The sequence below is a fragment of the Chlamydomonas reinhardtii genome, chromosome 3 (assembly GCF_000002595.2).
Source record: "Chlamydomonas reinhardtii strain CC-503 cw92 mt+ chromosome 3, whole genome shotgun sequence".
In the NCBI taxonomy this organism is placed as follows: Eukaryota; Viridiplantae; Chlorophyta; class Chlorophyceae; order Chlamydomonadales; family Chlamydomonadaceae; genus Chlamydomonas; species Chlamydomonas reinhardtii.
In genome coordinates, this window is record NC_057006.1 from 1,306,798 (window position 1) to 1,326,182 (window position 19,385).

At 64.4% G+C, this 19,385-nt stretch overlaps 5 protein-coding genes across 5 annotated transcripts; 4 read left to right on the plus strand and 1 right to left on the minus strand.

The window, feature by feature from the left end:
- Positions 1-132: 132 nt before the first annotated feature.
- CHLRE_03g150450v5 (uncharacterized protein) lies at positions 133-4,261 on the plus strand. Its single transcript, XM_001695622.3, has 3 exons — positions 133-1,492; positions 1,828-1,953; positions 2,235-4,261. Exons 1-3 carry the CDS (start codon positions 510-512, stop codon positions 2,395-2,397), a joined length of 1,272 nt encoding a protein of 423 aa, XP_001695674.1. The 5' UTR covers positions 133-509; the 3' UTR covers positions 2,398-4,261.
- A 15-nt stretch (positions 4,262-4,276) lies between these two features.
- On the minus strand, positions 4,277-7,662 carry CHLRE_03g150500v5 (uncharacterized protein). Its single transcript, XM_043060502.1, has 8 exons — positions 7,469-7,662; positions 7,261-7,343; positions 6,967-7,059; positions 6,475-6,565; positions 5,714-6,262; positions 5,315-5,425; positions 4,948-5,103; positions 4,277-4,731 (listed from the first exon to the last, which is right to left on the minus strand). The coding sequence occupies exons 1-8, from the start codon at positions 7,613-7,615 to the stop codon at positions 4,555-4,557; spliced, it is 1,407 nt and encodes a 468-aa protein (XP_042925631.1). The 5' UTR covers positions 7,616-7,662; the 3' UTR covers positions 4,277-4,554.
- Positions 7,663-7,772: 110 nt separating this feature from the next.
- On the plus strand, positions 7,773-8,844 carry CHLRE_03g150550v5 (uncharacterized protein). The gene is made up of 2 exons (XM_043060503.1): positions 7,773-8,100; positions 8,179-8,844. The coding sequence occupies exons 1-2, from the start codon at positions 7,972-7,974 to the stop codon at positions 8,818-8,820; spliced, it is 771 nt and encodes a 256-aa protein (XP_042925632.1). The 5' UTR covers positions 7,773-7,971; the 3' UTR covers positions 8,821-8,844.
- Positions 8,845-8,892: 48 nt separating this feature from the next.
- On the plus strand, positions 8,893-17,184 carry CHLRE_03g150600v5 (uncharacterized protein). Its single transcript, XM_043060504.1, has 13 exons — positions 8,893-9,425; positions 9,732-9,824; positions 10,202-10,333; positions 11,135-11,281; positions 11,626-11,777; positions 12,506-12,674; positions 13,381-13,498; positions 14,090-14,175; positions 14,407-14,478; positions 14,908-15,090; positions 15,348-15,422; positions 15,642-15,706; positions 15,999-17,184. Exons 1-13 carry the CDS (start codon positions 8,946-8,948, stop codon positions 16,135-16,137), a joined length of 1,911 nt encoding a protein of 636 aa, XP_042925633.1. The 5' UTR covers positions 8,893-8,945; the 3' UTR covers positions 16,138-17,184.
- A 185-nt stretch (positions 17,185-17,369) lies between these two features.
- Positions 17,370-19,384, plus strand: CHLRE_03g150650v5 (uncharacterized protein). The gene is made up of 3 exons (XM_001695620.2): positions 17,370-17,581; positions 17,650-18,307; positions 18,483-19,384. The coding sequence occupies exons 1-3, from the start codon at positions 17,441-17,443 to the stop codon at positions 18,833-18,835; spliced, it is 1,152 nt and encodes a 383-aa protein (XP_001695672.2). The 5' UTR covers positions 17,370-17,440; the 3' UTR covers positions 18,836-19,384.
- The last annotated feature ends 1 nt before the right edge of the window (position 19,385 follows it).

Sequence of the window (19,385 nt, forward strand, 5' to 3'; positions counted from 1 at the left end):
GTAAATGCCTGTATGAGACAGAAAGAGTGCAGACTGTAATCACACGCGGGAAACCCCATGGCGCTTGCTGGCAAATCGTCCAAGCAGGAGTACCTGCGTCTCCCAGTCGAAATTAATCGCATGCACATTCCACCATTACAAGCCTGTGATCTGGCGCGCAATTCGAGTGCAGGCCGCGGTGCAACACTTTCTTTCTTACTTTCTGCGAGCAACTCGTGTTCCATAATTTGGCTCGAAATGTATCCTTGATGCTATAGGCTCATATCTGACAGATGGGGAGGCGAGGGAGAGGGCCTGGGAAGATGTTGCGAGCAGAACTCGCAAAGCTGCTTGCCGCTCTTGTGCCCGCCATCTCCCTCTGTCTATTGGGCCTTCCACGAGCAGTGTCTGCATATAGAAATACCACGGCGCACTCAGCGACGGTTTCAGCAGCGACGCATCACCTCTATAACGTCCACCCGTGGTGCAAATGCTCAAAACCAGACTGCACGCCATATGCGCGCAGCATAATGGACATCACGCCACACTTGGCGTCGCTGCCCGACCTCCCGCCTCAGTCATGCGTGTTCAACCCGGCCATCGTCCATGTGACGGGCAACATATATGTGCTCTTTGCACGCGTCTACGTCGCGAAGGACCCGGCGAAGCGCTGCGTGCTGGGCCAGCTCGACAAGCCGCCCTTCATGGACGCCTGGAACGGCACGCTGGCAAACATGCTCGCGGTAGTGCGCCTCAAGCGCCGCAACCTGCCCACCGCGGCAACACCGGTCGTGCGCGCTCCCATGGGCATCAAGGTCATCGGCTATCGCTACCTAAACGAGACCAACTTAGAAGACGGGCGGCTCTTCAAGGACAAGGCCGGCCGGGTGATGCTGTACCTGTCCATGCCCTTCGGCAAGTACGGCGGCCTGCGCTCCTCCATCAACCTGGTCTACCGCATCTTCCTCAATTGCACGCTCGCCGGCAGGCCCGTGCGCTGTGACCCCTCCATGGGACCCGCCCGGCTGCTGTACTACACCGGCAGTCGCGCCTGGGACAAGAACTGGGTGCCGTGGAACGGCACTAGCATGATGTCGTACGTACGGTACGGCCCCTTCGGCCCGCACTCCACCATCGACTGGCTCTCCTACACCCAGCCGAGGCCGCGCAACCGCTTCGCCGCCGTGGCCTCGGAGCCCTTCTTCGGCCGCTTTAACAGCACCTTTGGCCGCCTGATGCACCTGTCGGGCGGCACGCCGGCGGTGCTGGAGCCCGGGGGGGAGTCGTACTTGGCAGTGGGGCACGTGCGCGCGCACCCCGGCTGCCTGCACCCGCACGCCATCCCGGGGTTGCTGGAGCTGCTGGGACCCAAGGTGCGCGCTAACTGCCTGCACATGCTCAAGCTGCCGGCGGAGACGAAGGAGTCCATCCCCTTCCACTCCTTCAGCTACACCGCGGCCGACGGCAGGGTGTATAAGCACTACCACGTCGACTACAGCTTCTTCTTCTACAGGTGGGTGGGTGCAGTTGGGTGGTTGCGGTGAATGGGGTGCAAAGGCGGGGAGCGGGCTGAAGGCCGGGGCCTGAGTGATGGTGTGGGCTTGTGCAGGGTAGTGATGGCGGCGTGGGCATGGGCGCGGGATGCAGGCGGGTGTACCTGCGCTCTCAAAACGGCAGGCGGTGCGGCGGTGGGTAAGGATGGCAGCGCGGGTCAGCGGGACACACATGTGCTAATGTGCAGCTTGCTGTGCCACATACTGTACTCTGCTGTACCGTTCACCTTACTTACCTGTATCATCTTCCCCTTCCTGCACCTTCCTGCACCTTCCTGCCTGGTGTGCGCTGCAGGTTCAGCTCGTCACCGCCCTACCCCATCACGCACATCAGTCACGGCGTGCTGCCTCCCTCAGAGGGGCACTTCGGCATCGTGTTCCCCAACGGCCTTGAGCGACTGGGGTCGGACTGGCTCATAGGGTGAGTGCTGCCTGCCTGTACAGTTTGCAAGGCGCGCGGCGGGGTCACGTGGCACCGACCCACCTCCTCGGCCGCTGCCGCCTCGCTTACTGGCTTACACCGCGTCTCCCGGTCCCCTGCCCCCCCCCCCCCACCACTCCACAACCGCTCGTGCCTGAACCGCCATCCAAATGCCCTCCTCCTCCTCCCTGGTCCCTCCCAGTGCATCCTGTACCGCATTTCCAACCATCTTGGCAATGCCCCTCCCCGCTTCCGTCTTTCCTCTCCTGCCCGCCGCGCAGCTACGGCGACGCCGATCAGGCCGCCAAGCTGATGCTGCTGAGCGCCGCCGACGTGGAGAAGCTGCTGGTGCCGCTGCACATGATGGAGCACCTGGTGAAGGAGTACTCGGTGTGCACGCTGCAGCTGCAGGGGCAGGACCAGCGCCTGCGCTCCGAGCTGTGAGGGGCTGTGAGGGGCTGCTCCGCCGCCGGAGCTGGAGGGCTGCCAGGGGGGCACCGCCTGTAGGCCGGGCGGGCTGTGGGCACCGGCGCGGTGCGGCGCAGCACCCTGCGGCGCGGTGTTGGCATGTATGGCGGGCCGCCAAGAGCAGCAGGCGGATGGCATATGCGTCACATAAGGCAACAGTTTGCTCGCGCTCTGCCCCAGCAGCTTGACGCGTGTCAGGCCTGTTCCATACAATGCCGCTGGGGGCCGGGCGGCGGCACTGTCGTTGTTTGGTAACCGGCGGCGTAGCTCAGGACGTGGCAGCCGGCAAAGCGGAGTTGGTGCTTGAGGCACCGGCGCTTCGCTGAAACGGCTTCCCAGTTTGTTAGAGCTTCATAGGATTCTTTGTACTGGGCTCCTGGCAGCGGCTGACATGAAGCGCGCGCGCACACAGTCACATTTGCGAGTGTTAGGACTTGCGGGGTCATGCGCTGAAGAACAGGGCGCGGGAGGTATGGTGGGGGAAGCAGAGGGGATTGCGGGAGGACAACGTGCCAGGGCTATTCGTATGTGAACTTGCCGTTCCGGCGTGCGGCGAGCGCATGCAAACGGCCCGGAGACTGAAATGAATTCTAGGGGACACATGGTACTGCGCGTAGTATGGTTTTAGTAGGCTGCCACCTGGAATGTGGTTTTTAGCGTGCGACTACAAAAGAATGTTGGACTACAAGATGCGTGGCTTGGCGGCTGGGACGAAGGTGCTTTGCGGTGTCGTGAGGCGGACGGAAGGGCGCGTGGGCGAGCCCACTCTCGGTGCTTGCAGGCAGCATGTAGGTGCGGTTTACGTCTGGCTGTTCTTCAGCCCTGATTGGAGTGACGGTGGTGGTGCAGGTGGTGACGGTGACGGGGTTGGTGATGGCGGTGTGAGCTGCAGTGGAATCGCCGTACACGCGTGCCGACGCGGGCGCGAAACCCACCCGCATCGCGACCACTGCCTGGGGAGCGGCACGCCGGCAGTTCATATGCGCCGGGCAACCAGTGACAGCAGTTGCCCGACATCAGCGGGTGCGGATGGGCGCGGCTGATGTTGTTGCTGTTTGAAGAGCAGCTAAGGACTAGGGCGCTAGGTTGAGGCAGATTGCGGTCCGCGTTCGTCTGGCAGTCAGGAGGGGTAGGGGTTAGGCCTCGAGTGAGGGATTGCGCGCAGTCGTGTGTGCGCGTATGTGTGGATAGTATACCTGAGTCCTCCCAAGTTACAGGCGCGAGTGGAGTGAAGGGCAGGGCACAACGCGCAGGAAACAGGAGTGTTTTATGATGAAGGGCCGCTCGGTGCTCGCGCATACGCTCAACTTGCGCTGCGTCGACGCGGGGCCCCAGGAATGACGGGGCACATGGGGCGTGCGCCCCGGGGGTGCTTCTTATTGCCTCGCTGGCGACATTTGTGTATGTCACCGTCAGGCTGTTTTCTTGTGTGCGGCGTCATTGCGGGGCGGGCCAAGTGACCAAGTTGATAACGACCCGGGATCAGCCCTTTTCCTGCCATAAGGCAGCCACCTCCTTGTTTGTGTGCGGTATGTTTGACCGCGGTATTACCGCGACCAGTTTGACAGCACTTCAGGCAGACACCTGCGGAGCACGGGTGCAGATGGCACTACTATGCGGTTTGTATGACACTGGTGCGCAGACGGTGGGTGCTAGAAGATGGGGTACTAGGAGAATGGGGGCCGAGGAAGATATACTCTGACTGTGTAGGCTAGGCTTAGGGCGGGTGTGCGATGGGACATGGTTTAGGCAGGTTGGCGAGGTAGTTGCAAATTGCGAGCCTGCCAACAGAAGGCACGAAGCCACCGAACTGACAGCATTTATGTAACATACACTGGCAGACATCTTTGCAGCCATGCCCTTCATGAGCTTTCTACCTCTCCCCGGTTTGGTTTAGCCTGGGCTGGTACTTACAACCCCCCGGGTCCAGCACGTGTCACGCCCAGTCACGGGGCGCTCCTCTGGACGCTTCACTAGCTCTTGGTCTCCCCAATTCTCCCCGCTTCTCCCCGCTTCTCGGCTCCCAGCAGTCACCACTCCCCTGTTGCACGAAGGATGCTCACTAGCAATATCGTCAGGTCGCAGCATGCAGCTTCGGTCACCACACGCCATGCTCAACCTCTCATTCACTCGCTACGGCCGTGCGCCGGCCACCCGCTGCGCATCGTGCCGCTTCACGCACTCCACCGCCTCCTGGAACGAGGCCGCGATGTCCCGGTACGGCAGCGCCAGGCCCAGCTCGGCCTCGCTGCAGCCGCTGTCGTACAACAGGGTGCCGTACGCCACGGTGCGGATGAGGTCGGGCGGGGCCTGGCGGCAGGGGTGGGGGTGGGGTAGGGTGGGGTGGGGGCGTTGGCCGACCATGCAACGCAGAGTGATGAACGGAGTGATTGGCGGAGTGAGTGGGGTCAGGTTGGCTGAAGGTTTTGCGCCAGGCTATAGTCAGGAGCTGGGACAGGGGCATGGCCTGCGCTGCACCTGCGCCACCGCCACCTCGCCACGCAGGCAAGCACACTGCACACCCACCTGCGGCGGCACCCCGGTGAGCGTCGCGAGCGCCGCAGCTGCCTGCGCCCAGCCTGCCGCCAGCCACACCGGCACCACCGGCCTGGGCGGCGGCGTGCCGCTGAGTCGCGCAATGAGGTTGTAGTACTCGTCCGTGGCCATGCGCTGATTGCCAATCTGCAGGGCACACACACATACGGTACACATTGGCCATGGGTAAGGTTCCGTCAGCGTGAGCGCATGCGCAAGCAAGGTTCTGTTTCTGTCGATGTGCTACTATGCACTGTGTACTGACAATGTCGGCGGCAGGAGTTGACGGTGGTCAACGCCAGACACAATTGCAGACACGACACCCGGCACGGCGCCAGGCAAGCCCCCAGACACGCACCAGGTAGCGTCGCCCGGTCTTGCCGCGGTGTAGGGCGGCCACGATGGCGGCCGCCGCGTCCCGCACTCCAATGTAGGTGAACGTGGTCTCATGCCCCAACGTGGCCGGAACCTGTGGGGCGGCGGCAGCAACCCGCGGCAAGCAAGGTGGGGCCTGAACACCCACGAAACGCATGCTGTGCGACCCACATACCGACGGTGCACCTACAGATACGACCGCAAAAAGTGCTGCAGAAAGCACAATCGTGCAACATGGCTACCCACGATTCCACAACAACTTTGACACGCACATTGGCACAAGAGGCACACAGGCAAACGAACACGAACATGCATACACACACACGCACGCTCTTGTCCCTTGTCCTCCTCGATCACTGTACACGCGAGCGCACGCCCTCACCTTGCCCCGCACCAGGTCAGCTATGCGCATGACGTCCTCCTCCCCGCCCGCCACCAGCCGCCTGTCTGCTCCCACCACACACCCCAGCGCCACCACACACGCCGCGAAGGGTCGTCCGCTGCCCCCGCCTCCACCTGCGTCTCCTCCGACGGCGCTGCTGCTGGCCCCTTGCCCCTCCCCTGCTGCAGCATGCACCGAGCCCTTCGCCTCTGTCGCTGCCACTGCTGCTGTCGCTGCCGCTGCCACTGCTGCCGAGTCCACACCGCTTGCTCCCGCCGCATTACTACCTGCTGCCGCTTCTGCGACCCCCGGCGCCTTCGCAATGCGCCCTGCCGCTGCTCCTGACGCCCCCGCCTCCGCCGCCTCCGCCGCCGCCTCCGCCGCTGCCTCCGCCGCCACCCGCAGGACTGCTTCATCGCCTGCGGCCTTGCTGGCTGCGTAGCGACTGGCGGGCCGGCCCAGGGGCGTGTCGGGCTGCAGCGGCCGGGCGGCGGAGCCCCAGCCGTCACCCGGCGAGCCCATGGCCAGTATGGTGGAGACCTGCACGAACTGCCGTACGCCGGGGTTGTGCCGTACGACACACCAGCGAGGCAGCGCACAAAAGTCAACGGCCAGTCCGGGGCAGCGCAGGAAGCCCAGGTCCACTGCTGCGGAGCAGCCCTGACTCCTTTGCCCGGCCCTGAACTCCTGAAGCACGCCCTGTCAGAAGCCCGGCCCTGAACTCCCGAAGCACGCCCTGTCAGATCCCCGGCACTGCCCACCTGCCGCACGCCGGCCTGCCTGGACAGGGCGGCCAGCTCGCCGGCTGCCTCCGCGTTCAGCCGGCGGAACTGGTTTGGCGATTTGGTCCACCTGCAGCGGCCGCGGGTGCGGAACTCGTGGGGTTCAGCACTCCTGGGGTTTCTGGGTGGGGCTTCCTGGACCGCGCCGTGCCGTGCCGTGCCGTGCCTGGAGTCACAGGCAGTAATGATGCACTGGGGGCGGCCGCGGCCGCAGCACCCCGCAACCCGTGTGACCCATCCATCGACGGTTCCAGCAGCTATGACCGCAGCCGTGTTGCTGACTTCATAATTTCCGGGGCCTGCACCGGCTGCACTGCCGCATGCTTACGCACACCGGCGTATCTACATGGCGCGCGTTCACGCCGTGACCTGCACCCCACGCACGTCAATCGCCACTGACATCGCCTCCAAGACACCGCAATCCTGCTAGGCTTGTTTGGTTTGTGCAATTGTTCCCGCCGGCCGACTCACCATCGGTAGTGCGCCGCGCAGTTGATGACTCCGTCCACATCGGCCAGGTGTGGAGCCACGCTGGACCGACACGACTCCACAGTGCCCAGATCCCTGCGTTTTGCGAAGGCAGGTTAGGCAGCATGTGAGCTAGCAACGAGAAGGTTATAGAAGTGGCCCGTCAAATGCAGCGGAACTGGAACCGGAAGCAAACATAGGGTTGACAGTCGGCCCACTCCGGAGCAGCAAAGAAGAGGAGGGAAGGCTAGGAACTCGAAAGGCCACGTCGCAGCCAGTCTGTGGCCGCGCACTCACCCCAAACATAGCTGGACGCGTCCGCCCGAGACAGCTGCTAGCTCCTCAAGGTCAGGCGTGGGCTTGCGCGTGAGGCACCGGACCTGTGGGCGTTGGGGTCCATTTGCGATGGAGCGCAACACTGGTGGCGTTGGTCGCCGTGGAGGTGAACCCACACCCTGGCCCGCACAACCCTTGTTGCGCCGGGCCCAGGCTCCTCAGGCCGCACCTGGTTGACACCGGAGTGGGCAAGCAATGTCTGCACCACATGGAATCCTACGAAGCCGGTGGCACCAGATACCAGAACTGTGCCAAACATCGTAGACCCATCGCCCAGCGCGCCCGAGGGGCGCCCAGATTCTGATTCCATGGCCATTGCAACAAGTGTGTGTGTGTGTGTGTGAGCGTTTTGAATGACGTATGACGGGAGCCCGGTTCACCCCTGGCGTTTGGCGCTTCCATGATGTTTTACCCGCCCTTCATCCTGCACAATCAGTAGCAAAACAGTTTTTGTTCGAACACAAAGTGTGTATCTTTCACAGGCAAAGCACAAAAGACGAGCACATACGCTCTTTCGCTGAGAAACGGGTTGTCGCTCACACGTCAGCCCAGGATTCTGCGCGGCGCGAAGCTGGTTGCATTACAACTGGTTCATCGGGCTACACTTGCTGCCCTGAAGGGCCCTGGGGACGCCGGGGGCCTGCAGGCATGGGTCGTTGATTCGCAGAGACGATGAACGATTTCCGCCTTGAGCATCAACAAAACGCAGCCGCAAAGATACTGATCCGCGCCCCGCAGCTCAACCTTTACGCCAGCAAGAACCAGCTGCCCCCGGCGATTGCGCGCTTCCGGCTTCTCCAGGTGCGCCGCGGCCGCCGCGCACGCCTTACGGCAATCGTAATGTGTGTGGACACGCGTAAACGTTTCCGTGGCGCGCAGGTGCTGTCGCAGAGCCCCGAGGAGGCCGACCCGGCGCCCCAGCCTGCAGGCGCTATCCCGCCCGTGCCGCTCAACCCGGCAGCCCCCGCCGCCCCGGCGGTCGCGGCCGACGCCGAGCGCGGCGCAGCACACCACCCGCAAGCTCGCCAGCACCCCGAACAGCACCACCAGCGTGACGAGCAGCAGCAGGCGCAGGACGCTAACAACGAGCCGCCGGCCGCGGACGCAGACATTGATTCGGAGTCTGAGGGTTTTGAGTCTGAGCGGGACGACGCCGGCGATAGCGACGACGACTCGCTTTCAGATCTCGAAGCCGACGAGGAGTTCATCGCGCCGCTGATTGAAAACGAGGAGGAGGGAGGAGAGGGGTTGGAGCAGTTCCTGCCGGAAGTGGTAGTAGCGGCTCAGCAAGGGCAGCAGCAGCAGCAGCCGCAGCCGCAGCAGCAGCAGGTGGAGGCGGAGGCGGGAGCAGGAGGGGCGGCGCAGGGGCAAGTAGCAGCGGGGGCGGCGGCAGCGGCAGGGCAGGCCCAGGCGGCGGCGGGGCCGGGCGGCGGCCAGGGCCTCGGAGGTCCGGGGCTTGTGGGCGAGGGCGGTGAGGGCGACGGCGAGGGAGACGAGGAGGTCCTGCCGGACGCGGCTTGACAAGGCCACGTATAGCCAGGGCTGTGAGCGGCACCTGCAAAGCAGCTACAGCCACATAGGTAGCCCTTATCTAGTAAGCTTGCAACTAGCGCGCAAGTAGCCAGCAACTCGCGGAACCAGTAGCCATGCGGGTGCTGTTTGCTCGCGCGGTGCGCTACCTGGCGCTCCTGCGCGGACACAGCGACTTCGCGCACAGCGCCGCCGGCGCCTACCCGCTGTACCGCGGCCCATACGTGTACGGCTATCCGTACGCGCCGTACGGCGGCAGTACACCGGCCGCCGCCGGCGGCGTCGCCGCCAAGCTTGCGTCGTTGTCGGTGCCGCCGCCAGGCGGCTCCGCCGCCGCCGCGGCGGCGGCGTCGCTGACGGGGCCGGCGGCTGTGGCCGCCGCCGACGCGACGTGGCTGGCGCGGCGGGTGCACGGCACGGGGCGGGTGGTGGCGCGGCGGGCGTACGCTACGCTGATGGCGGTGCTGGTAGCGATTGGGGCGACGGCGCTGGCCAGTGCGACGGATGCGGCGGCGGGCCTGGCGGCGGCGGCGCCGCGCACGCTGCGCACGGTGCTGTGGGCGGTGCGGGCGTCTCTCAGCTACAAGCGCTTCCAGGTGCGCGGACGCGGGCGTGTGCTGTGCTGCCTGTGCGTGCCGGCAGTGACACACGCGGCGTGGGCCGAAGTATGGTGTTTATGCCGGTGCTGGGGGAGAGGCGGGCCTGTTCAGGGCCCGGCTGCGTGTTTCTAGACGGCTTATGCAGGTACCGGTCGGTGGTGCATGTGGGGAGTGCCCGACCCGCCACCCGCACCCCAACACCACTTCAACGCTCCTCTCCGCGCCGCCTCCACCCCTTCCGCTCGCTCTCACTCTCACTCTCACTCTGGCTCTTTCTCTGGCCTGCCTGCTGGCCCCTGCCAGGCCTCCTGCTACGGTACAGACACGGAGAAGGATGAGGGCTACATGGAGGCGCTGAGTCAGCTGCACACCTACTGGGCCAACAAGCTGCTGGAGGTGGGCAGGAGGGGTGGTTGGTAGGGTATAAGGGGTGTGCGTGTGTGTGTGTGTATGTATGCGTGTGTGGGGGGACGGTTGTAAGTGCTCAACCAGACTTAGGGGGGGTTGGGGGTATAAGGGGTGTGTGTGGGGGGGGGGGGGGCGGGGGGGGGCTTGCATGCTCATCGAGGAGCGGGGAGCCGGGCCCACGGCAGCTCCACTGCTACATCAATGTGTGTGTGTGTGTGTGTGTGTGCGTGTGTGTGTGTTTGTGTGTGTGTGTGTGTTTGTGTGCGTATGCGTGTGTGGGAGGAAAGCACACGCAGAACGGGTCAACGTGCGTGTATATGCGCATGCATATGTAGGCCTCTCACATGTACACCCTGCCCTCGCAGGTGTGCCGGCGCAACGGCGGCGTGTATGTGAAGGCGGGCCAGTTCGCTGCGGCGTTCGGCGGCGTGCCCCGCGAGTACCGCACAGTGCTGGCGCAGCTGGAGGACCGCGCCGTGCCCAGGCCCTACCGCGCAGTGAGACGGGGGCAAGGAGGCGAGGGGGCGAGGGGGCGAGGGGGCGGGGGGCGAGGGGGCGAGGAGGCGGGAGGGGGGTGGGAGTCGGGGAGGGCGGGGGGTTGTAGATACCAGCCCAAACTAAACCAAAGAGGCGAGAGGCGGGGAGGGGGGGGTTGCATTCATGGAGACGGTAGACGGTGGGCAATTGGAGGAGGGGGCGTGGGGGCGGGAGTGGGAGGGTGCACACGAGGCAGTCGAACGTATGTTGTTATTGTTGTTGTTGCTCTGTGTTCCACGCACCGCCCACCTCAACTCTCCTGCCCACCTCCTCCCCACCTCCTGCCCACCTCCTGCCCACCTCCTGCCCACCTCCTCCCCACCTCCTCCCCACCTCCTGCCCACCTCCTCCCCACCTCCTGCCCACCTCCTGCCCACCTCCTGCCCACCTCCTGCCCACCTCCTGCCCACCTCCTCCCCACCTCCTGCCCACCTCCTGCCCACCTCCTGCCCACCTCCTCCCCACCTCCTCCCCACCTCCTCCCCACCTCCTGCCCACCTCCTCCCCACCTCCTCCCCACCTCCTGCCCACCTCCTGCCCACCTCCTGCCCACCTCCTGCCCACCTCCTGCCCACCTCCTGCCCACCTCTTGCCCACCTCTTGCCCACCTCCTCCCCACCTCCTGCCCACCTCCTGCCCACCTCCTGCCCACCTCCTGCCCACCTCCTGCCCACCTCCTGCCCACCTCCTGCCCACCTCCTCCCCACCTCCTGCCCACCTCCTCCCCACCACCTCCCCACCTCCTCCTCCCCCCCCCACAGGTGCGGCGCGCTCTGGAGCGGGAGCTGGGCGGCCGCGCCCGGGTGGCCGCCACCTTCATCTCCTTCGACCGCCGCGCCACCGCCGCAGCCAGCCTGGCGCAGGTGCACCACGCGGTGCTGGCGGACGGCAGAGAGGTGGCGGTCAAGGTGGGGGAGGGGGGGGGGCGGGATGGGGTCGGGGGGGGGGTCGGGGGGTCGGGGGGTCGGGGTGGGTGGGGTTGCAAGGATGTTGGAAAAACGGTACAGGATGCACTGAAGACGGGGGAGGCTTGTAAATACCAGCCCAAACTACGGGGGGGGACGGGCACGCGTGTAAAAGGCAAGCACGACAGGAAAGGTTGACGCTGTGCACACGCGCGCGTGTGCGGTGTGTGCGTGTGCGGTATGTGCGTGTGTGTGTGTGTAGCTCTGTGCCTGGCCCAATCACATCACACGCACCCGACATCAACACCCGCGTCGTCGACATCATCTCGCCCCCCCCCCCCCCACAGGTGCAGTACCCGGGCCTGGCGGGCTCGGTGGCGGCGGACCTGTGCGTCATGTCGGCGCTGGCTCGGGCGGCGGGGGCGCTGTTCCCCACCATCCGGCTGCACTGGCTGTACGAGGAGCTGGCGGCCAAGCTGGAGGTGGAGCTGGACTTCAGGTGGGTGGGGCGGGGGGAGAGGGGGGTTGTAAATACCAGCCCAAACTCAACCAAAACCAACGAAAACGAGCGGGGTTGGGGGGGGGTGGGAGAGAGGCTTGTGAGGGAGAGGGGATGGGGTGTACCCACCCTCAGCCCCAACTAAACCGAACCCGATGCAAAAGAGCGGAGCGCATGGGGTGGGGGGTGGGAGAGGGGTTGCAGAGATGGTTGGAAAAGCGGTACAGGATGCAATGAAGAAGCGGCCGTCCGGGGGGTTGCTTGCTTGCCAGAGCGCAACCAAATAGGTCCCAAAGGGGGAGGGGGAGAGGTGGTTGTGCAGGTGGTGGTGGTGGTGGTGGGGAGGGGTTGTAAGGACCAGCCCACACTAAACCACAAGGGGGAGGGGCCCGTTTCACCGTTCCCAGCACGTGACCAGGAGACACCTAGACATGGGGGAGGGGAAGAGGGAGGAGGGGGGGAAGGGGGGGAGGGGGAGGAAGGCGTAGAGGGTGCGCGTGTGTGTCTGAGCCTAGAGATGTGCCGAAGTGCGGTGGTGTGGTGCCCAAGAGCGGTGCGCGCGAAGCGGGAAGAGCCGGGGCAACCCTGACGCCCTTCATCCCGATACGGGACTTCCGCGGCCTCTATGCCTGCTGTCTACTTCGCTACACTCCTGTGTACCAATCGTTGTAACCCCCAACCCGCATTGTTTGCATCCCGCACCCTGCACCCCGCACCCCGCACCCCAGGAATGAGATCCGCAACAGCAACCGCTTCCGAGAGGTGCTGGCGGCGGCGGGCGAGTCCGGGCGCGTGCGTGTGCCGCAGCTGCACGAGCACCTGTGCAGCAGCAAGGTGCTGGTCATGGAGTGGATTGCGGGCGCCAAGATAACGGACGTGGAGGCGCTCACGCGCCAGGTAGGCAGCGGCCTGCGTGTGTGTGGGTTGTGGCGTGTGGGTGGGGTGTGGCGTGTGGGTGGGGGTTACATTCATGATTATCTAAGAAGTGAAGGCGTAGCCAGGAACAGTAGTATAGCAGACACGTTGTTACCGATGTCCGTGAAGTCCAGCGGCCAGGGGGGTGGGGGTGGGAGTGGGGGTGTGCGCGCGGTGGGATTGCAGCTACCCGCACCCATGAAGGAGGGAGGGAGGCGTCGGCATCCGGACGGGACCGAGCCGAGGTAAAGGCGCGGGGAGATTGAGGGTTGACGAGACAGGCGCTGGCTTAGGGCAGGTGCGGCAGGTGGCCCTGTGGTGTGAGGGTTGCGGCAGGGTGGTTTGCAGCTACACCCGATTCGGCATTTGACGAAAGGGCCCTGGGGTCAGTGTTGCCTTCCCACCATCGAAGAATCCCACCCCACCACCCCACCATGCATCTCTAAAACCCCAACCCAATCGTCTTACAACCCCACCCACCCCTTGCTCGTTGGGCTCGGGTAGGGGACCCCTCCTTACATCCCCCAAGCGTAGGCCACGCTCTCCTCCCCTCTCTATTGCATTGAGTTCGGTTTAGTTTGGGCTGGTATCTACAACCCCCCCCCCCCTGCATCCTGTACCGCTGTTCCAAACATCCCTGCAACCCCACCTCCCCTACTCCCTCCCCTCCCCACTCGCCTCCCCCCAGGGCATCAACCCGCGCCTGGTGGGCCGCCAGCTGTGTCGGCTGTTCGGCGAGCTCATGTTCCTACAGGGCTATGTGCACGGCGACCCGCACCCGGGCAACCTCATGGTGCGGCCCAAAGGTGAGCAGGGCGTGTGTGTACGTGTGTGTGTGTGTGTGTGTGTGTGTGTGTGTGTGTGTATAATAAACACCAGCCCAACTTCAACCATACCAAGCTAAACCGAGCGGAGCACAGGCAGAAGCGTTAGCCGTTCATGGAGAACGGAGTGATTAGGCGGGGAGGAGGGGCGGGGAGGAGGGGCCAGTGGGAGGGAGGGGTTGTTGTGTGCCTGAGCCCAACGGCAACAGGGAGAGAGGACGGGAGAGGAAGGGAGGGAGAGGGAGGAGGAGCTGTGGTGGTGGAGGGGGCGCACTGCGGGGGGCAAAGCCCCAAGCGCGTGTGGAGCACACCCGTGCATACATGCAATGTTCACACCACCGCCATACCGCCGTGCGCCGCCAGCAGCGGTGCCGCCGCCCCGCTCCCTCCCTGCACCGATTCAACCTCACCGCATCCTCCTTACTGCCTAGTCATGCAGGGAATCCCCAACCCGCCCACTCACTCCCCTGTCCCCACTCCCCACCCTCCACTCCCTCCCCTGTCCCCTCTCTCTCCCCGCCCCCCCCCCCGCCCTCCACTCATCCCCCTGTCTCCTCTCTCTCCCCCCCCCAGGCCGGCCCAGCTGGCTGCGCTGGCTGTTCCGGGGCACACGGCGCGGCTTCGAGGTGGTGGTGCTGGACCACGGCACATACCTGGAGGTGGGGCGGGAGGGAAGCAAGGGGGGGAGGAGGGGAGGAGGAGGGCAGGGGAAGGGAATGGACGCGGCGGAACGTTCCACGCAAGGCGGAGTTGGTTGCAAATCAGGCAGTGGGGTGCGTGTGCGGTAGGACACGTCCTGCTCGTCGCTTCTCGCCACCTACTCTCTTAATGTGTTGCCATATCCCCCTCACTCCCTCACCCCCCTCACCTCCTCACCCCGCTCACCCCAGGTGGAGCCGGAGCTGCGGCAGCAGTTCTGTCAGCTGTGGTGCGCCGTGGTGATGCAGGACGAGGCCACACAGGTGTGTGCGTGTGGGCGGGAGGGTTGCAGATGCCAGCCCAAACTAAACCAAACCAAGCCAAACTAGCGGGGCACAGGCAGATGCGACAGTTACAGGTGGAGGGTAGCTGTTCACGGAGCAGGGAGTGAGGGGGGCGGGAAGTGGCGGGAGAGGAGTGGCGGGAGGGGCCGGTAAGGTTGGGGGGCGGCTGGCGCCTTCTCTTAGGTAGTCATGCCTGGAGACCCCCATCCCCTCCTTCCGCGCCACCGAGCGACATTTATCGCCGGCGCCGCTCGCCCTGCTGCTCCACGACGCCTCGGCCCACCTCCCATAAGCATCATCGCTTGCAACTAACACGTCTGCCTGTGCTCCGCTCGATTTCGTTGGTTTTGGGGCTGGCTAGTTACAACCCCTCCTTCCCCCGCCCCCCTTCCGCGTCCTTCCTTTCAGGCCGACATCTCCACGGCCATGGCGGGCGAGGCGGGCGGCCGCATCCTGCCGCTGCTGCTCACCCAGCGCGCCCGCAACCGCGCGGAGGAGGCGGCGCTGCGGGCGCGGCTGGGCATACGCGGCTTCGGCGACATGACGGCGCTGCTGAGCGCGGTCAGCAGGCACCTGGTGGACCTGCTGAGGGTGAGTGGGGGGGGGAAGGGCTGGGGAGGGCAGCGAGGGGAGGGTTGTAGATACCAGCCCAAACTAAGCCCCCAAGGGGTTGGGGGTGCTGGGGACTCAGCCCCTGTATCTCACCTGTGTGTGCGTGTGTGCATGCGCCCCCGTTGTGCGTCATGAGGGGCTGAACGAGCCCGCCCGAGGCGTGTGCGTATGTGTCCGGGTCGTAACCCCGTGTGCGTGCGTGCCTGACTCCCACTCCCCACTCCCCACTCCCCCAGGTGGTGACGGTGATTCGCGCCTCCAGCGCCGCACTGGGGGTCACCATGCCTGAGCGACTGCGCATCTACTCGCAGGTGAGTGGGCAGGAGGAGCTATGACAGGGTGTGTGTCGTGTTGAGTTCCAAACCAGGTACATGGATCCTGACGGAATGTACTGTGCGCTTTCAGGGCACGGAAAGCGAGTGTGTGTGCGCACGTGGGTGTACACCTAATACCAAGTGTGCTCTTGCGCCTTCGGCTCCTGCACAAGTCCGCACACGTCCGAGATGCTCCTGCTGTGCACCTGGGTGCAGGTGGCTGCCAAGGGACTCCCGCCGCGGCGGCCCAACGGCAAGCGGCCAACCTTCTACATCCACAAGTGAGGGCCACGCCGGCTGAACACACACACGCATACGTTTTTCAAGCGCACCGTCCCTTTTTTCACACACACACACACACACACACACACTCTCATTCCGTGCCCTGAAAGCGCACACTCGGCTCGGCAGGTCGGTCGGCTGCTGTAAGTATACTCTGAAGGTAATCCGCGGCCGTAATTCTGCATCGCATACACTGTCCTACGCGTAATGTTTTCCTTGTGCTCTTTAACACACACACACACACGCCCACCCATGCCTCCCTCCCCCCCCCCCCTGGCCGCCGCCGCACAGGTCCTTCACCTCCGCCGCCTACCGCGCCAAACTGCGCGCGGTGCTGCTGGGCCTGGGGCTGTACGCCTGGGGCAGCAGCCTGCTGGGCCGCACCTGGGACGCACTGCTGTCGGTGTTTGGGGAGGCGCTGTTCGAGTAGCGCGGGTGGTGGGGTGGAGAGAGAGGGGCGGGAGAGGGGGAGAGACAGGAAGAAGAGGGGCAGGAGGGGCAGGAGGAGGGGCTGGAGGAGGGCAGGAGGAGAGGGAGGAGGAGTTATTAGGGCTCGAGGGACAGGAGGAACAGTAGGAGCAGCAGGCGCAGTAGGTTACCGGGTTAGGTGTGCTGACGTCGCGGGTCTACGGACCGACTGTGAGGTGGGCTTGTCCCATGCGAGGGAAACCACATGTCTTGTCCCTTGAGAGAGTGGGGGTGTATGTGTTTGCGAGTAGGTGCGTGCAATGGAAATAGCTTGTGGACTCTGGTCGGGACGACGTGTTGGAATAGGGTGAGCAGAGCTGTTGCGCCCGTGCCGTGAGTCGTGAGATGTGGCGGGCAATTGTGTGTGCGTGTGCGTTTTCACGACTGCCGGCTGAGCCAGCCGCTTGATACGTTGTACAGCAGTACAGGGTAGGACAGGTTGGATGACGCAGTGGCGGTTGCGGTGCCGGGGGCTTGCAGCGCGGGTGCGGGCAAAGCAGCACTGTGCTTGAGAGTTGAGAGCGGGGAGGGCAGGGGAGGGCACACTACTTGATGGAACGTTTGTCATGGAAATGCACTGCGATTGCCGCAGTCAGTTGTGAAGAGTCATGGGGGGTTGTTGATGAGGGAGAGATGATAAGGGGGCATCACCGGAGCGAGAATACTGATTTGAGAGTAGCACTGACTTAATGCGATTTAGGGCACGGGGGGCCTGACGGTTGGAAACACATAGTAGTCTAGCACAGCGAAATTGGCTGCGTGTCACTCCGGGGCCTGGGGGCCTGTACCTTTTAGATAGCGGGGCCGACAGCCATAGTCGGGATCCTGGTTTTTGGCAAGAGCCGGAATAGAGGCTCCTACGCTTTCCTGCCCCTTGCCATTTCCATCACGAGAGGCTAGTAGTGGCCCAAATCTCTGCCCTAGAAGGCCGAGTTAACAATATGTCGTTCAAGGCTTCGTCTTAGAAAGCAGCGACACCAGTGCGGAATTGGCGAAGGTCACCTCGTTTCGCGCCCCCATCGCAACTCGGGCCGTTGCTTGCCACGGATGGGGGCGGGAGTGGCACCCACGGTGGGCTGCATCGGGTTCGTGGTGGGCTGCACCCACGGTGGGCTGCATGGGGTTCGTGGTGGCTGGGCATTAAAACAACAACAGTCTTCGAGATACCTCGCCTGTTAGTTGAGCCTCCCTCCCCCCGTCCTAAAGAAGAATTTATCATTGGCGCCAGCACTTGACCCCAGGCCCTTAGCCGTTAGCTCACGAAGATGCGAGACGCCCAGGTCTTTGTGCGGTGCGGGGCGCCGGTAGGCACCCTAGCAGTCATGTGCTCAGCTAAGGACACCGTTCAGTCTCTCAAGGAGCAGCTAGCGGCCCGAAGCCCGGAGCTTGGCCCCTGCCGTTTCATGGTAGGTAAACAGGGCTTCTCGCCGCTCGCGACTGCCTTGTCTTACACTTGATGCTGTTTGAATTGCAGCGTCTGCAATATGGAGGCGCGTCGCTGCCCGACGACCGCATGCTCGGCGATTTTTGCAGTCCCAGCGCCACGTTGCAGCTCAGCTACCGGCTTCGCGGTGGCGGTGGCGACGGTGGCTCTACTGGGGCGGAGTCGCGCTCCTGCTACCTGGAGATGTACGCGTACAAAAAGGTTGAGAAGGTCAACCCGGAAGAGGCGCGGCTGGCCAAGTGGACCCGCTGCCACCTCTCCGGCGAGCTACTGGCTGCCCCCTGCGTCGCCGACGAGCTGGGCAACCTGTACAACAAGGACGCGCTCATCGTGCGCCTCCTCGACAAGAGCCTGCCGCCCACGCTCTCCCACATCACGGGGCTGCGCTCCGTCGTGGAGCTGAAGCTCACGCCCGCCGCTAACGGCAGCGGTGCCAACGGCGCCGGCGCCGCCAAGGCGCCCAAGGCCGCCTCTCAGGTCTCCTTCCAGCCCGGGAACGAGTCACAGTTCTGCTGCCCGGTCAGCGGCCAGCCCTTCAACGGGCGCTACAAGTTCGTTATCCTGCGGCCCAGCGGGCTGGTGGTGAGCGAGAAGGCCGTCAAGGAGGTGCCGGCGGCAGTGGAGGAGCTGGCCGAGGCTGGCGGCAAGAAGCTGGCGGAGCTCGAGAGCATCCCTGTGAACCCCACGGGTGGGTCAAAACGTGTGTGTGGGATGCAAGAGGCGTAAAAGGGGTTGATGAGGTGGACTGTACGAAAGCCGCATTGATATCGCGTTGTGCTGCTCAGGGCAGCTCGGCCCGATTGCACGCATGCCCTTCCCTGCTCTCCTGACACCCCCGCCGCATGTGTATTTGATGACTACAGGCGAGCAGTTGGAGCAGCTTCGCGCCAAGCTGGCGGCGCGTGCGGCGGAGAAGGCGAAGGCGGCGGCGAGCAAGAAGGACAAGAAGCGCTCGGCGGCGGCGGCTGCAGACGAGGCGGCCGGAGCCGCTGGCGTGGCAGCCCCCACCGCAGGGCGGGGCGCATCGCCGCCTCTGGAGGATGGGGCGGGCGGCGCGGCGGCAGCAGCAGCTGCGGCTGCTAAGCGGCTGAAGATCCCTCAGGGCGCCAGCAAGGATGTGTACTCATCCATCTTCAGCACCAACAAGGGCGGTCAGCCGGAGAAGGAGACGTTCTGCTGCCGCGCACTGAGCGCCCGCGGCATGAACCTGACGTAGGGTGTATTTGTAGCGGCAGTGGGCCGTCATGACGTAGGGCTTGGGACAGCAGCATGAGCCTGACTGAGTGGAAAAAGTGGGAGGCAGATGGGACGCGGGCGGCACGTACGCGGGCTGCGGCGGACGAGGAGGAAGAGCAGTGTAGGGAGAAGGAGCGGCGGCGCTGGGGCGTGATACATCGGGGCTATGCAGGTGGCGCAGTTATGTTTACGGGTTGCGACTTCTGCTGAACGTTTGGATTGCGTGGACACTGTGACCCGGGTTTTGGCAGCAGCCGGTTGAGCACTGACGGGCCACGAAAGCAAAAGCTACCGACGTTGCAGGCTGTGTGTGCACGTGCATAGCTTACGCCTGGCAGTCGTGGCCATGATTGCGTGTCGTCCATACTATTTCCGTGCAATTGTAAGCTATGTGTCTCAACTGTGCGGTACTTACCATCATAGCATAGCTGGCTGGTGAGGAGGTCTGGAGGCGGCTGCCAGTCAGCATTATGCCGTGCAGCTGCAACGGGTCCAGGGGTTGCGCCCGGATGACTTGGTGGTGCGGTGGT

Bases quoted from the DNA above. Each gene is read 5' to 3' on its own strand.
- CHLRE_03g150450v5 (XM_001695622.3), top strand. From the start codon at position 510: ATGGACATCACGCCACACTTGGCGTCGCTGCCCGACCTCCCGCCTCAG. The intron at 1,493-1,827 runs GTGGGTGGGTGC...TGTGCGCTGCAG, and splicing joins TACAGCTTCTTCTTCTACAG to GTTCAGCTCGTCACCGCCCT. The intron at 1,954-2,234 runs GTGAGTGCTGCC...CCCGCCGCGCAG, and splicing joins GGGTCGGACTGGCTCATAGG to CTACGGCGACGCCGATCAGG.
- CHLRE_03g150550v5 (XM_043060503.1), top strand. From the start codon at position 7,972: ATGAACGATTTCCGCCTTGAGCATCAACAAAACGCAGCCGCAAAGATA. The intron at 8,101-8,178 runs GTGCGCCGCGGC...CGTGGCGCGCAG, and splicing joins CGCGCTTCCGGCTTCTCCAG to GTGCTGTCGCAGAGCCCCGA.
- CHLRE_03g150500v5 (XM_043060502.1), bottom strand. From the start codon at position 7,615: ATGGCCATGGAATCAGAATCTGGGCGCCCCTCGGGCGCGCTGGGCGAT. The intron at 6,566-6,966 runs GTGAGTCGGCCG...CGGCCGCTGCAG, and splicing joins TGCGCGGCGCACTACCGATG to GTGGACCAAATCGCCAAACC. The intron at 5,104-5,314 runs GTGCGTGTCTGG...TGTGCCCTGCAG, and splicing joins AGACCGGGCGACGCTACCTG to ATTGGCAATCAGCGCATGGC.
- CHLRE_03g150600v5 (XM_043060504.1), top strand. From the start codon at position 8,946: ATGCGGGTGCTGTTTGCTCGCGCGGTGCGCTACCTGGCGCTCCTGCGC. The intron at 14,176-14,406 runs GTGGGGCGGGAG...CGCTCACCCCAG, and splicing joins ACCACGGCACATACCTGGAG to GTGGAGCCGGAGCTGCGGCA. The intron at 15,707-15,998 runs GTGAGGGCCACG...GCCGCCGCACAG, and splicing joins CCAACCTTCTACATCCACAA to GTCCTTCACCTCCGCCGCCT.
- CHLRE_03g150650v5 (XM_001695620.2), top strand. From the start codon at position 17,441: ATGCGAGACGCCCAGGTCTTTGTGCGGTGCGGGGCGCCGGTAGGCACC. The intron at 17,582-17,649 runs GTAGGTAAACAG...TTTGAATTGCAG, and splicing joins TTGGCCCCTGCCGTTTCATG to CGTCTGCAATATGGAGGCGC. The intron at 18,308-18,482 runs GTGGGTCAAAAC...TGATGACTACAG, and splicing joins CATCCCTGTGAACCCCACGG to GCGAGCAGTTGGAGCAGCTT.